The sequence below is a fragment of the Neovison vison genome, chromosome 7 (genome assembly GCF_020171115.1).
Source record: "Neovison vison isolate M4711 chromosome 7, ASM_NN_V1, whole genome shotgun sequence".
NCBI lineage: Eukaryota > Metazoa > Chordata > Mammalia > Carnivora > Mustelidae > Neogale > Neogale vison.
Window position 1 is genome coordinate 17727855 of NC_058097.1, and position 11680 is coordinate 17739534.

At 57.3% G+C, this 11680-nt stretch overlaps 3 protein-coding genes across 4 annotated transcripts; all 3 read left to right on the top strand.

The window, feature by feature from the left end:
* Positions 1-11: 11 nt before the first annotated feature.
* Positions 12-3396, top strand: LCAT (lecithin-cholesterol acyltransferase). Of its 2 annotated transcripts, XM_044255899.1 has the most exons (6): positions 12-293; positions 997-1153; positions 1232-1347; positions 1438-1533; positions 1618-1842; positions 2801-3396. In XM_044255899.1, exons 1-6 carry the CDS (start codon positions 140-142, stop codon positions 3373-3375), a joined length of 1323 nt encoding a protein of 440 aa, XP_044111834.1. In that variant the 5' UTR covers positions 12-139; the 3' UTR covers positions 3376-3396. The 2 variants fall into 2 exon arrangements, with proteins under 2 accessions (XP_044111834.1, XP_044111832.1); XM_044255897.1 differs by having other exon boundaries at positions 1232-1533.
* Positions 3397-5126: 1730 nt separating this feature from the next.
* PSMB10 (proteasome 20S subunit beta 10) lies at positions 5127-7685 on the top strand. The gene is made up of 8 exons (XM_044255900.1): positions 5127-5306; positions 5513-5600; positions 5691-5788; positions 5894-6034; positions 6315-6430; positions 6541-6599; positions 7237-7388; positions 7515-7685. The coding sequence occupies exons 1-8, from the start codon at positions 5251-5253 to the stop codon at positions 7624-7626; spliced, it is 822 nt and encodes a 273-aa protein (XP_044111835.1). The 5' UTR covers positions 5127-5250; the 3' UTR covers positions 7627-7685.
* Positions 7686-7781: 96 nt separating this feature from the next.
* CTRL (chymotrypsin like) lies at positions 7782-11598 on the top strand. The gene is made up of 7 exons (XM_044255901.1): positions 7782-9646; positions 10276-10379; positions 10471-10550; positions 10668-10749; positions 10917-11097; positions 11183-11316; positions 11404-11598. The coding sequence occupies exons 1-7, from the start codon at positions 9583-9585 to the stop codon at positions 11563-11565; spliced, it is 807 nt and encodes a 268-aa protein (XP_044111836.1). The 5' UTR covers positions 7782-9582; the 3' UTR covers positions 11566-11598.
* Positions 11599-11680: the final 82 nt, after the last annotated feature.

Consider the following 11680-nt stretch of genomic DNA (forward strand, 5'->3'; position numbering starts at 1 on the left):
CTATGCCCCTTTCCGGCAATCTCTGGCCACCCCCATTGGCCAGGCTGTCCCTCCCACTGGCCTTAGGGCCCCTCCCACCCCCACTCCAGATAAGGCCAGCCCAGGACTGCTTCACTGGGCAATAGGCACTAGGGCTGGAATGGGGCCGCCGGGCTCCCCATGGCAGTGGGGGCTGCTGCTGCTGGGTCTGCTGCTCCCCCCTGCCACCCCTTTCTGGCTTTTCAATGTGCTCTTCCCCCCGCACACCACGCCCAAGGCTGAGCTCAATAACCACACACGGCCCGTCATCCTCGGTAAGCCCCCACCAGGCCCCTGATGCACCAGGCCAGACCTCAGGGAGCCTGGGCCCCAGCCCCCCGGTAGCAGACCCTGCCAAGGCCCTTCTGCCCCTGCATTTGCCTCATACCTGCCTGTGTTTGAGGGTCCAAAGGCTTCTGCAAAGAAATGAACCCCTTCCCCCACCACACTGTTCTGCGTCTCTCAGCTATCTACCCCAGGCCGCTGGAGTTGGGGGCGGGTGAGCCTGAGGGCTTGGCCTGGGTATTACAAGCTGTGGTCAGCTATAGCCACTCAGCCCCCATCCCAGCAAAGACAAGATGCCCAACCCAGGAAAACAGAAGAGGCCCATCAAGGCCTGCCTCCTACTCCTAGGCCCAGCCCCCACTCCCCCATACCTATTTGTTCTCACCTTGGACTTCGGCATTAATGGAGAGGCCAGGGTAGGTGTTTGCCTTTTGTAGACTGGGGCCAGTGGCCTTGGCCCCTGGACCTTCCATGCCTGAGGAGAACCTGGGCTCTAGGCTGCTGGGGGGTTGGGGTGGGGGTGTTAAAGGAAAGGATCAAGTCTTTAGTTCCTGGAGGTTGAAGGTGCGGGAGACGGAGGGGCGGAGCTGGTCGCACAGCCTGATGGGGGGGTGGCGGGAGAAGGGAGGAGAGTGGGGAGAGGAACACAGGGGAGGAATCCAAAGAATTCAGAATGAAGGCTAGTACCCACAGTGCCTGGCTGCCTGGGGAATCAGCTGGAAGCCAAGCTGGATAAACCAGATGTGGTGAACTGGATGTGCTACCGCAAGACAGAAGACTTCTTCACCATCTGGCTGGATCTCAATATGTTCCTACCCCTTGGGGTGGACTGCTGGATTGATAATACCAGGTATGTGCACTCCCCTCTGCCCGGCCCCCACGCTCAGCCCCTTGGCTGCTGGTGGGCTGAATGTCCCACCGCCCGCAGGGTTGTCTACAACCGCAGCTCTGGGCGCGTGTCCAATGCCCCTGGTGTACAGATCCGTGTCCCCGGCTTCGGGAAGACCTACTCTGTTGAGTACCTGGACAACAACAAGCTGGCAGGTGTGTTTACTGGGGAAAGGGTGGGCTGCGGCCGTGGCCGGCCCACAGGAGCCGTGACCAGAGCCTCCAATGCCACCGCCTTCCCCACAGGTTACATGCACACGCTGGTGCAAAATCTGGTCAACAATGGGTATGTGCGGGATGAGACGGTACGCGCCGCCCCCTACGACTGGCGGCTGGAGCCCAGTGAGTGTCTCTGTAGACAGTGGGCTTGGGGCAGGTGGGCCCTGACCCCTCACTGCCCTGACTCTTCACCCCACTCCACTGCAGGCCAGCAGGAGGAATACTACCGGAAGCTCGCCGGGCTGGTGGAGGAGATGCACGCTGCCTATGGGAAGCCTGTCTTCCTCATTGGTCACAGCCTGGGTTGCCTGCACTTGCTCTATTTCTTGCTGCGCCAGCCCCAGGCCTGGAAGGACCGCTTCATCGATGGATTCATCTCTCTTGGGGCTCCCTGGGGGGGCTCCATCAAGCCCATGCTGGTCTTGGCCTCAGGTGAGAGGGCCTCAGACCACCCGTGTTAATGAGGGGCCTGGGGTAGAGGGGGATGAAGCTGACCACGGGCCTGCCCTCACTTCTGCTTCTGCTCACATGGCCAGGCTGGGGGTGGGGGATGTCATTTACCACTCCTGAGGTCTGGCCCCTGTCACTGGCCCCTTGAGAGCAGTAAGCCTGGCCTGGCCTGGTAGCTCCTGCCAGAAGTCTGTTTTGGTGATCTGGTGTTTCAGTGACAAAAGGAAAGTAAATGGAGAGGAAGAGAGGAAGTGAACCCCATCAATCTGACACATGGACCTAGGTCTATTCCTTTAGTCTCAGGGCCTGCCCACTCGGATTTCAGCAGGCTTCTGGTTCCAGGAGCCCGTTTTCCAGAGACCTGCCTACTGAGAACATATCTGCCAAAGGCAGGGCCAGTCCCTGGAAGCCCCTCTGCCCTTTCCTGAGAACTGACACAGCTGTCACCTGTTGAGCACTGACTATATGCTGGGCACAGCCAGACTTGACCTTCCCTCCAGTAGCTCATTGATCTGCTCAGGAAAACACTCATCAGACTCCCATCGATAAGGGCCAAACAGAGACTCAGTCTGATTTGATTCTTCAAGAACATGGCTCTGACCCCGAGTAGCCTCAGTCCACAGCGGCCACCAGCCACTTGGCTGAGGGAGAACCACCGCACCATCCTCCCATCTACACACATATATCCCCATATTCCGGAAACCAACTTCTCCCTCCTTTTGGGGCTCTACAGCTCTGCCCCACGTGCCATCAGGGCTTCTCATTTAATAAGCACACATTGAACACCCACTGAATGCTGGCATGCTCAGAGTTTGTGGCTTGGAGGCAGTGTTGCAGTTGGGCAGGGACAAGACTGAGCGTCCAGCTGAAATGGACTGGGAGGCAAGCCGTGGGCCGGAGGTAGCCAGGCTCCCTGACCCACCTGGGTTTGTGTTCACAGGTGACAACCAGGGCATCCCAATCATGTCCAGCATCAAGCTGAGAGAGGAACAGCGTATAACAACCACTTCCCCCTGGATGTTTCCCTCTAGCGAGGCATGGCCTGAAGACCATGTGTTCATTTCCACGCCCAGAGTCAACTACACAGGCCATGACTTCCAGCGCTTCTTTGCAGACGTGCACTTTGAGGAAGGCTGGTACATGTGGCTCCAGTCACGTGACCTACTGGCAGGCCTCCCAGCACCCGGCGTGGAAGTATACTGTCTGTATGGCGTGGGCCTGCCCACACCCCGCACCTACATCTTTGACCACGGCTTTCCCTACACAGACCCTGTAGGGATACTCTATGAAGATGGTGATGACACTGTGGCCACACGCAGCACTGAGCTCTGTGCCCGTTGGCAGAGCCGCCAGCCCCAGCCTGTGCACCTGCTGCCTCTGCACGGGACACAGCACCTCAACATGGTCTTCAGTAACCAGACTTTGGAGCACATCAATGCCATCTTACTGGGTACCTACCGACGTAACACCCCTGTGCCCCCAGCTGCCAGCCCAGGGCCTCCGCCCCCCAAATAAAGACCTTCTTTTGCTCTCTGAGCTTTGACCTGTAACTTGTGGGTTCAGGAGGAGACACTAGTGTCCACACACCAGGCTTCGCTGAGCAATAGCCCTAAGCCTGGTGCTTTGTGGAAGGTAAGGGCAAGATGGACTTTGGAGAAACGTGGCATTGAATTGGGAACCCTGAGATGTATAGCTTCCCACTCTCCTGATTGAGCTGTTTATGTAGATTGCCTCTGCTCTGGGATCATGGGACTGGAGGAAGCTGCACACACAGCTGTGCGATGGGGGCACCTAGAGGCAACAGTGCAGGGCAGAGAAGAAGTGAGCTGTCCCACCGACTCCCCAAAGGGCAGGTGGATCCCACCTCTAGACAGGGCTTTTTTAAAAAAAAAAAAAAAAAAAAAGATTTGTTTATGAGAGGGGCGCCAGGGTGGCTCAGTGGGTTAAGCCTCTGCCTTTGGCTCAGGTCATGATCTAGGGTCCTGGGATCAAGTCCCACATTGGGCTCTCTGCTCAGCGGGTAGCCTGCTTCCTCCTCTCCTCGCTCTCTGCCTGCCTTTCTGCCTACTTGTGATCTCTGTCAAATAAATAAAATAAAATCTTTAAAAAAAAAAAAAAGATTTGTTTATGAGAGAGAGAGAGACAGGCAAAGGAGCAGAAAAGAATCTCAGACAGACTCCCCGCTGAGCATGGAGCCCCCCGCAGGGTTCGACCCCACAAACCATGAAATCATGACCTGAACCAAAATCATGAGTCAGACACTCAACCGACTGAGCCACCACCCAGGTGCCTCCCTAGACAGGGCCCTTTGAATGCTAAGTGGGTGACAGAAGTACATAAGTTTAGAATCTGGGGGAGAGACAGTGACTAATCAGATCATTTCTCTAATGAAGGTTTAATTAATGGAGCTAAGTGGTCTGCGAGAACAGTTTAGGGAGCACCAAGGGTTTGAGTCTTGTGGGTCAGGGAAGGCTTCCTAGAGGAGCTGGTGCCTATTCTGAGATCATATGGGATGAGAAGGGTAATGTGGGCCACTATAAAGACTTGGCTTTGAGCCTAGGAGCAATATGCACTTGCTGAAGGGTTAACCAGGGGAAAATTGTAACCAGATTTGCAATCTAGGAAGAGTCCCTTCTCTGCAAGGTAAAGGGTAGCCTGGGGTGGGGGCTGAGGGGCAGGAAGCTTGGGGAAGCCAGAGAGGGCCGTGCAGTGTCCAGGAGAAAGAGGATGCTAGCTGAGACAAGCCTTGTCCATGGGCAGAGCCCGGCATGCCTCCAGGCCACTAGATGGACGGCCCCACAGGACCCCTCTAGTGAGAGGGAAGACAGCACCTGAGAGAGGGAAGCTGGAAGAATCAGTGTCAACATGGTGGAGGACTGAGCTTTGGTGTTTCAGGTTCCAGGTTTCAGGAAGGAGGCAAAGGCAACAAAAGAGCTGAAACAAAGAGGATGCCAAAGGACAAAAGGCGGCCATGCTTGATGCTGCTGGGAGGCCAGTAAGAGAAACCTGGCCAGTATGACACCCTTAGTGCTGAAGGTCTTGAGGTTAGAGTTGGGATATGGGCAGGCAAAGCTAGGGGCTCAGGGTGGAAGGGTGAGGGGCTGCTGAACAAGGGCCAGAGGCATTTGTCCCTCCGTTCAGAGGACTAGGAAGCAGGATGGAAAGCCAGGCAAGGACCTCTCCCCTTTGCCAAGCTGCCCAGGAGCAGTGGTGAAGGTGAAAGTGAAAGAGAAGATGAGGAAGGCACCAGCCAGGCTCTGAGGAAAAGGTGAAAGCGAAAGCGAGAAGGTCAGACCGGCTAGGAGGGTGCCTGACAGAGGACCTGGCTTTGGCCTTTTGCGCTCGTTGTCCATAGCCCTCCAACCCGCAGACCACCCTGCCCACCTAGAGATGCTGAAGCCAGAGTTAGAGCCCCGAAGGGGCTTCTCCTTCGAGAACTGCCAGAGGTGATGGGGGTGGTGGCTGGGGCGAGAGGAGGGACTTCTGGGAGTGGAAGCCCTAAGGCCTTTATTCGGGTGGGGGTGGAGAGGCGGCAGAGTGTGTTGGGCGAATTGGGTTCCCTGGCTCCTACCCCTAGAGATGAGGGAGTCTAGGACAGAGTTGGAGGATGTGAAGAGGCACCTCAACCTGGGCCACTCCACTCCGTTTCCAGAAATGCATCCTTAGAACGAATCCTCCCGGGCCTCCGGATCCCTCATCCACACAAGACCGGAACCACCATCGCGGGCCTTGTGTTCCAAGTGAGCAGGGGCGTGGGACTGGGGGGGGATCAGAAGGGTCACCTGGGGGATCGGACAGGCACTGAGCCAGCAGACCCTCTCCCTCCTCAGGACGGGGTCATCCTGGGCGCGGACACGCGGGCCACTAGCGATTCGGTTGTGATGGACAAGAACTGCGAGAAGATCCACTTCATCGCCCCCAAAATCTAGTGAGAAATCCCCAACCCATTCCCCCAAAGAACCGCCCCCTCGTTCCCATCCCGGGTCCCCACAGGTCCTAGCCCCGCCCACACCGATCCTCCCTTCCTTCTCAGCTGCTGTGGGGCTGGAGTAGCCGCGGACGCCGAAATGACGACGCGGCTGGCGGCGTCCAACATGGAGCTACACGCCCTGTCCACGGGCCGCGAGCCTCGCGTGGCCACAGTCACGCGCGTTCTGCGCCAGACGCTCTTCCGGTGCTGGGGGGGGGGTGTTGCTAAGATGAAGACCCTGAGGAGTGGCCGTGGTCGAAGGGTGGGTCGGAGAGGAGGTGGGACAGGACGAAGGGCGGGGTTGCGAGAGCCCCGGAGACCGGAAAAGGCTGACCTAAGAGGAGCCCGGCAACCGGAAGGAGCTATGTTAGGACCCGGGCGCCAGAGCGCAGGAACGGGCGGGGCTCGGGTCCCGGGCGGTGTCACGGAGGGGCGGGCCCAGGAGCCCGGTGCTTGGAGCTGAGCACGCCCACTCCCTGAAAAGGTACCGGGGCCACGTGGGCGCGTCGCTGATAGTGGGCGGAGTAGACTTCACCGGACCGCAGCTCTACAGCGTGCACCCCCACGGCTCTTACAGCCGTCTGCCCTTCGCAGCCCTGGGTGAGCTCTTCCTCCCCCTCCCCACGAATCCCAGCCGGGCGACCCTGGCCTCCTGTTCATCCCGCGACGCGATGGCCACGACTGACCTCCGATGCCCCTCCTACTTGCAGGTTCCGGCCAGGATGCTGCTCTGGCGGTACTGGAGGATCGGTTCCAGGCGAACATGAAGGTGAGCAACACCTGTCCCCCACTACGCGTTCACTGATGGGAAGGGCACGTGGGAGCTAGGGTAACACAGTGGTATCCTGGCCTAGTCTAGAGGTCAGGGAAGGCTTCTTAGAGGAGGTGACGACTGAGTGGAGACTGAGGGGACAGTGGAGTCAGAGTGAAGTGCTATTCCAACAGGGCCAAAGTTTGGACCGCTTGGAGAAGTCAAAGCTCAGGACCCTTTGAAGATGAGGGAGGAGGGAACGGCAAGTGGGGTCTGGAGTCTGGATTTTGTTTGGGTTGGGATGAAAGTGGATGCCCTGTGTTGCTTCAGAGGTGTCTAAGGCCCAGAACGGAAAAAGCAATGAGCTGATAGACTGGGGACCAAGACCACATTGGTTGGGTAGACAGCACTGGAAGCAGAACCACAAGTGTAAATGACTCAGAGGAGTTTGTGAAGTGGTGCACTGGCAACACGGCATCTCTGGAAAGGGAGGCAGAGACCAGGGCAAGGGAGCTTGGGGTAGATGGGAACATAGGGAAACAGAGAAGTCTGGATATGAGCAAATACTAAATACTCTGGCTTCGAGATGAACAAAACCTCTCGGCTATAGCCTGAAAGAGTCCATCAGGCCTCACGCACACATTATCATTCACAGCTGGAGGCCGCCCAGGAGCTGCTAGTGGAAGCCATCACTGCAGGGATCCTGGGTGACCTGGGCTCTGGAGGCAGTGTGGATGCATGTGTGATAATGGAGACCGGCGCCAAGCTTCTGAGAACATTAAGCTCACCCACAAAGCCCATAGAGAGGTGGGAGCATGGGAGATGGGGGACCACTAGGGAGGAGGGGCAGTAGCAGGGGAGATAGGAGGCTGCAAGAAGAGGACAGGCCACATGATGGGCCCAAGTTGAGAGCCCATCCCTTCCCTCTTGCAGGCCCAGCCAGTACCGCTTTGCCCCTGGGACCACAGCTGTCCTGTCCAAGACAGTGAAGCCACTGACCCTGGAACTGCTTGAGGAAACCGTGCAGGCCATGGAGGTAGAATGAAGTAGGATGATGCTTAGGGCTTGGAATGAAGAGAAATAAACCCAGGAAATACAAAAACACCTGAACGGATGGCTGTGTTGTTCCTGGGTGGAAGGGGGACAAGCAGCCATCCAGACACTGTGGCTCATGTACACCTGGAGGGGCCACTCCCTGCATCATTCTAGGGCCTGGCCTTATAGGTGCCCTTTACCCGTCGCCATAGGCATCTATTCCTCCAGAACTCCAGCCCTGGCAAGCACTGCAGCTCAAGGTGGAAGGCCCCTTCCTGACTCTCCAAACTGTACAGGTCCCCCTACCACTCCAGTGCCTTGCTCTTGCCCTCTAGTCTACTGAGGACTGTTGTAAAACCCAGAAGGCCCCCCACACTGCCCCCTTTCCCTGGCTCATCAGTGTCCCACAGCAAAGCCCACACCTCTCAGTCAAGGAGACTGCATGGACTCCACTGAGTTAGCCCTGAAGGCTGACAGAGGAGCTGCTCCCTGACTCCTAAGGCAAGTTCTTACACAACACTCCTCACCCCTGCAACACCTTTATCTGTGCAACCGCTCCCATGACCAGGCCCACTCTAAGGGCTTCTATTTGGACGTGCTGATCTGTGAAAGGGGGGGCGGGGGTCTCCCGAGTTTGCTAGGCCGATGGATCATAGGGCTTATGCAGAGAAGATGACATGACACATTTATCCAACAAACCTTTGCTGAGTGCCTCCTGAGGGCCAGCCCAAGGGTCATGTGCTGGCAGGAGATCGTGCCCCCAGAGAGAACAGTTGACTCCACTGGAGCTTCGGAACTGTTAGAGTCTGCCCAACCCCTGGAGAGGGTCTGCTCTGAGCTGGACATCCCTGGACCCCTGACTGTGTTCCCCCCTCCCCAATATTTTATTATGAAGATTTTTAAACATAGCAGCTGAATTGCACTGAACACCTATATACCCACAATCGACTTTACAGTTATTATTGTTATATTCGCTTGATCACACTTCCATCCCTCCATTCCTCTGTTCTACCATTAGCGTGTCTTTTTTTATTTTTTTTTTTTTTTGCGCATCTTATTTTTTTGATGAGAGTCAAAAAAATGACACTACTTGGAGTCAGTTGGTGCCCCCCACACCTCTAGGAGCCCAGCCAACTTACCTATTGCAGCTTTGCACACGGGGCTGTCTTCTCTTCCTTAGTGCAGGCTCAGCCTAGAACTCTACAACAGCTGGGCTGACACCAAGAACTTGCCCACAGGAACCCCAAGGCCTGGAGGCTGTCACCCTGGGACCCATAACCCCCATCCAGGGTCAGCCAGTCACCAAGTGCTCACACCTTACCCTCCTGTGTGCCAGGCCCCTACCAGGTGTCGTCTCCTCAATAAGAGTGTGGGCTTTGGAGCCAGGTGAAGGTTTGGGTCCAAACGTACTATGTGCTGATGGAAGAGTCACCATCTCTTTGGACAAACTGACTCCTGTTCCAAGTTGGTGAGAAATCACTGAGATGCTATTAGATTTGTGACCTGCCAGAACCCCTGTCCTGGCCGCATGCCCCTGGCCCTCCACAGCACAGCTGGCACAGCTGGACATTCCTTCCACCCATCAGGAACACCCCTGGGTGGGGAGCAGGCTTCTCTGAGTCTGGTGCCCTGACAGCCCTAAGAAACTTCGCTGATCCCAGCCACCATGTAGTCCACACAGACCTAACTTAACCACGAGTCCTTGCTATTTAACACTCAATGCTTGGGATGTGAGGTGGTTCAGGGAACCAATTAGAGATCAGGCTTTGGGGGGTGGACATGAGAGCCTCACACCTGGTCTGTGTCTGATAAAGTCCAGGCCTGAATCCAAGACCTTGACCTAGAGACCCTCCTCCTGACCAGAGCATGGGAGGGGGCTGAGCCCACACAGCTGGCTTGGCCTCAGGCCTGGGACTTTTGCCCAAGGACGAGGAGAACCATAAAAGTAGTCCCAGCTCTCAACCTCATGCCTGCCACAATGCTGCTGCTCAGTCTGACCCTTAGCCTGGTCCTCCTCGGCTCCTCCTGGGGTGAGTGGGCCTGGACTAGCCCTGATGACCAGCCCTAAAGCAACCAAGCTTCAAAAACCAGCCCCAGGCTTCCTGCCCAGGGGCTCGGGGAAGGGGCTGGGCTGGCTGGAAGGGAATTAGGTGGACAGAGTGGGTTAAAGAAAAAGGAAGTGCCAGGGTTGGGGTGGTGGGGGCCAGGGGCTGGTTTCACAAATGGGACAAGATTAGGCCAGAGCTAGGAGCCAGGGAAGGTTTAGGAAGCTGAGAAGTGAAGGTTGGACATGTAGTTTAGGGAGAAGCCTCTGGCTGTTGAGTCCTGGAGCAGGTGGCGAAGCCAGGGAGGAGACTATCCCAGGGGTTAGGGAGAAAAGTGCCCTGAGTTGGAGGGTGAGAGTGAATCTGGGGAGCAATGGGAAGTAAGGGTGGAGAGAGGTTAGAGGACGGATAGAATCTGGAGGTGAATTAGAGGTAAGGACATAGGTAACCAAGATACCTAGAGGTGCTCAGGGTGAGAAGGGGTAATGAGCCCTCTCAATTTGGACCTCTGAGGGCCAGAGCCTGGGGGCACCCAGGAGGAGGTGGGGAGAGCTGGGTAGGGGTGTGGGGGTGTGGGGGTGTGGGAAGCAGGTCCTCACCAGCCCAATGGCCAGGCTGCGGAGTTCCTGCCATCAAGCCACTACTGAGCTCCAGCCAGAGGATTGTCAACGGGGAGAACGCAGTGCCAGGCTCCTGGCCCTGGCAGGTGTCCCTGCAGGTACATGGACCCCGGGGGTGGGGCAGGGTACCAGGTTCTTCATGCCTAGATGCAGCCTGAGCCCACCCCCACTTCTGACCCCTGACCCCAGGACAGAAGTGGCTTCCACTTCTGCGGAGGTTCCCTCATCAGCCAGTCCTGGGTGGTCACTGCTGCCCACTGCAATGTCAGGTGAGTACTCCCACTCTACCTGCCCCGGAGCCCACCTCTCCCCACCTCCTTGCCCTGCATGCCCCTCTCTTGTCACTCTGCCCTCCCTGCGGCTGCCCAACCCCCTTCTCACTGCAGCCCTGGCCGCCACGTTGTTGTCCTGGGTGAGTACGACCGATCATCCGGTGCGGAGCCTTTGCAGGTTCTGTCCATCTCAAAGGTGAGTATCTAGGCTAAAGACATGGAAAGAAAGAGTGGCTGGGGCAGATGGGGGGCTCTGGGAATGAGGAATTCAGGGCAGGCCCTAGGCTAGCCTCCTCAGCAACCATCAACCATGGGGGGCCTATGCCCATGACCATCCTCCCTGGCTCCTTCCTGGTTCCACAGGCCATCACGCACCCTTCCTGGAACCCCAACACCCTCAACAATGACCTGACTCTACTGAAGCTCGCCTCCCCAGCCCAGTACACACAACGCATCTCACCAGTCTGCGTGGCCTCCTCCAATGAGGCGCTGCCTGCGGGCCTCAAGTGTGCCACCACTGGATGGGGACGTCTCAGTGGCGTGGGTAGGAACTTGGGCCAAAGATCTGGGTGACAGGGCCAGGGTGGGAAGCAGTCATCCAGGGCCTCACCATCCCCTCTGGCCCCCAGGCAATACGACTCCAGCACGCCTGCAGCAGGTGGCCCTGCCCCTGGTCACCGTGAATCAATGCCGGCAGTACTGGGGCTCACGCATCACTGACTCCATGATCTGTGCGGGCGGCGCAGGGGCCTCCTCGTGCCAGGTGAGCATCAGCATCCTGGCCCGCCGTCTGCACTGCCCTGGGGCACCCCCTGACCTCCATGCTGACTGCTCTCCTCTCCCTCCTCAGGGAGACTCCGGAGGCCCTCTGGTCTGCCAGAAGGGGAACACATGGGTGCTTATTGGCGTCGTCTCCTGGGGCACCAGCAACTGCAATGTGCGCCAGCCTGCCATATACACTCGGGTTAGTAAGTTCAGCAACTGGATCAACCAGGTCGTAGCCTCCAACTGAGCTGGCCACAGGTCCTCTCCCCATCTCAATCCAATAAAGACCCCGTGCTCTGTCCTCTTGTGCCTTCCTGTCCTTTCAAGGGAAAGGAGGGCTTCTGGGAGTCCCTCTTCCCACT